This window comes from Octopus bimaculoides, chromosome 4 (assembly GCF_001194135.2).
Source record: "Octopus bimaculoides isolate UCB-OBI-ISO-001 chromosome 4, ASM119413v2, whole genome shotgun sequence".
NCBI classification, from domain to species: Eukaryota; Metazoa; Mollusca; class Cephalopoda; order Octopoda; family Octopodidae; genus Octopus; species Octopus bimaculoides.
In genome coordinates, this window is record NC_068984.1 from 138,807,269 (window position 1) to 138,808,357 (window position 1,089).

Genomic DNA, 1,089 nt, shown 5'->3' on the forward strand with positions numbered 1-1,089 from the left:
ATATGTGTGTGTGTGTGTGTGTGTGTGTGTGTGTATGTGAGTGTGTGTGTGTGTGTGTATGTATGTATGTCTGTTTGTGTGTATGAATATGCCTGTATATATATCTCTACGAATATATATTTATACATATATATATGCTTACATATGTATATAAATATATACGTGTGTGTATCTATCTATCTATCTATCTATCTATCTATCTATCTATCTATCTATCTATCTATCTATCTATCTATCTATGTAGCTGTATGCAAGCATAACCATACATCGTATATATGGAGATATTTGTAGACAGTATAAAAATATATTCACTTAAACTTTAAGTAACGTTTCTTTGTAAATATATTTTAAGTTTTTATGTAAAAAAAAAGCATACAGAAATGTAATTTAGATACCAATGTGCGCACGCGTTAAAGCGTGTGCATGTGTGTGTGTTTGTGTGTATGTGTGTATGTGTGTCTGTATGCATGCGCATATCGATGCATGTACACACCTATGCTAACTACAAGGTTTACACGAAGGCAATTAATGACGTCAGAATCGGCAACAGTCGTATGTCTCCGATAAAGTTTTCAGCTCTTGCATTGCAGAGAATAGTTGGCAACCGGCATGTCGCTATATCACGATGCAACATTTCAGCAAGCTTCGCAATTCTTGGATCATTTTGAATATTTGGAATCGATACGATTAAAAGAAATGGTACGTGTTCATATTTCTTCTTTTTATTTATTTTTTTTTCTAAACTGGTTTAACTTTTATTGTTTATGAATTTATATATTTTAAAAGAATTATTTTCATTTTAAATTTGAAGGGATTAAACATACGGAAAGAAAGGAGGGTTACTGTAAAAGGAAAATAAAAGTTAGCCCGCGACTTAAAATGAAAACCCCTTGCCTTGGTTTAGAGTTCTTTCTATTTTCATGATCCCATTTGACTTCTGATTGCTTGTCTCTCCTTTTCCTGCTCTCTGTATGCATGCATGTATGTATGTATGTATGTATGTATGTATGTATGTATGTATCTATCTATCTATCTATCTATCTATCTATCTATCTATCTATCTATCTATCTATCTATCTATCTATCTAT

The 1,089-nt window shown here is 31.8% G+C and overlaps 1 protein-coding gene across 1 annotated transcript in view; it reads left to right on the top strand.

Moving 5' to 3' along the window:
• The first annotated feature begins 564 nt into the window (after positions 1-564).
• LOC106872733 (probable G-protein coupled receptor 139) overlaps positions 565-1,089 on the top strand; it is a 79,094-nt gene continuing 78,569 nt past the window's right edge. Inside the window, exon 1 of the mRNA XM_014919818.2 lies at positions 565-699. Coding sequence (XP_014775304.1) covers positions 610-699 — 90 coding nt within the window. The 5' untranslated portion in view covers positions 565-609. The remainder of the gene's footprint in view (positions 700-1,089) is intronic.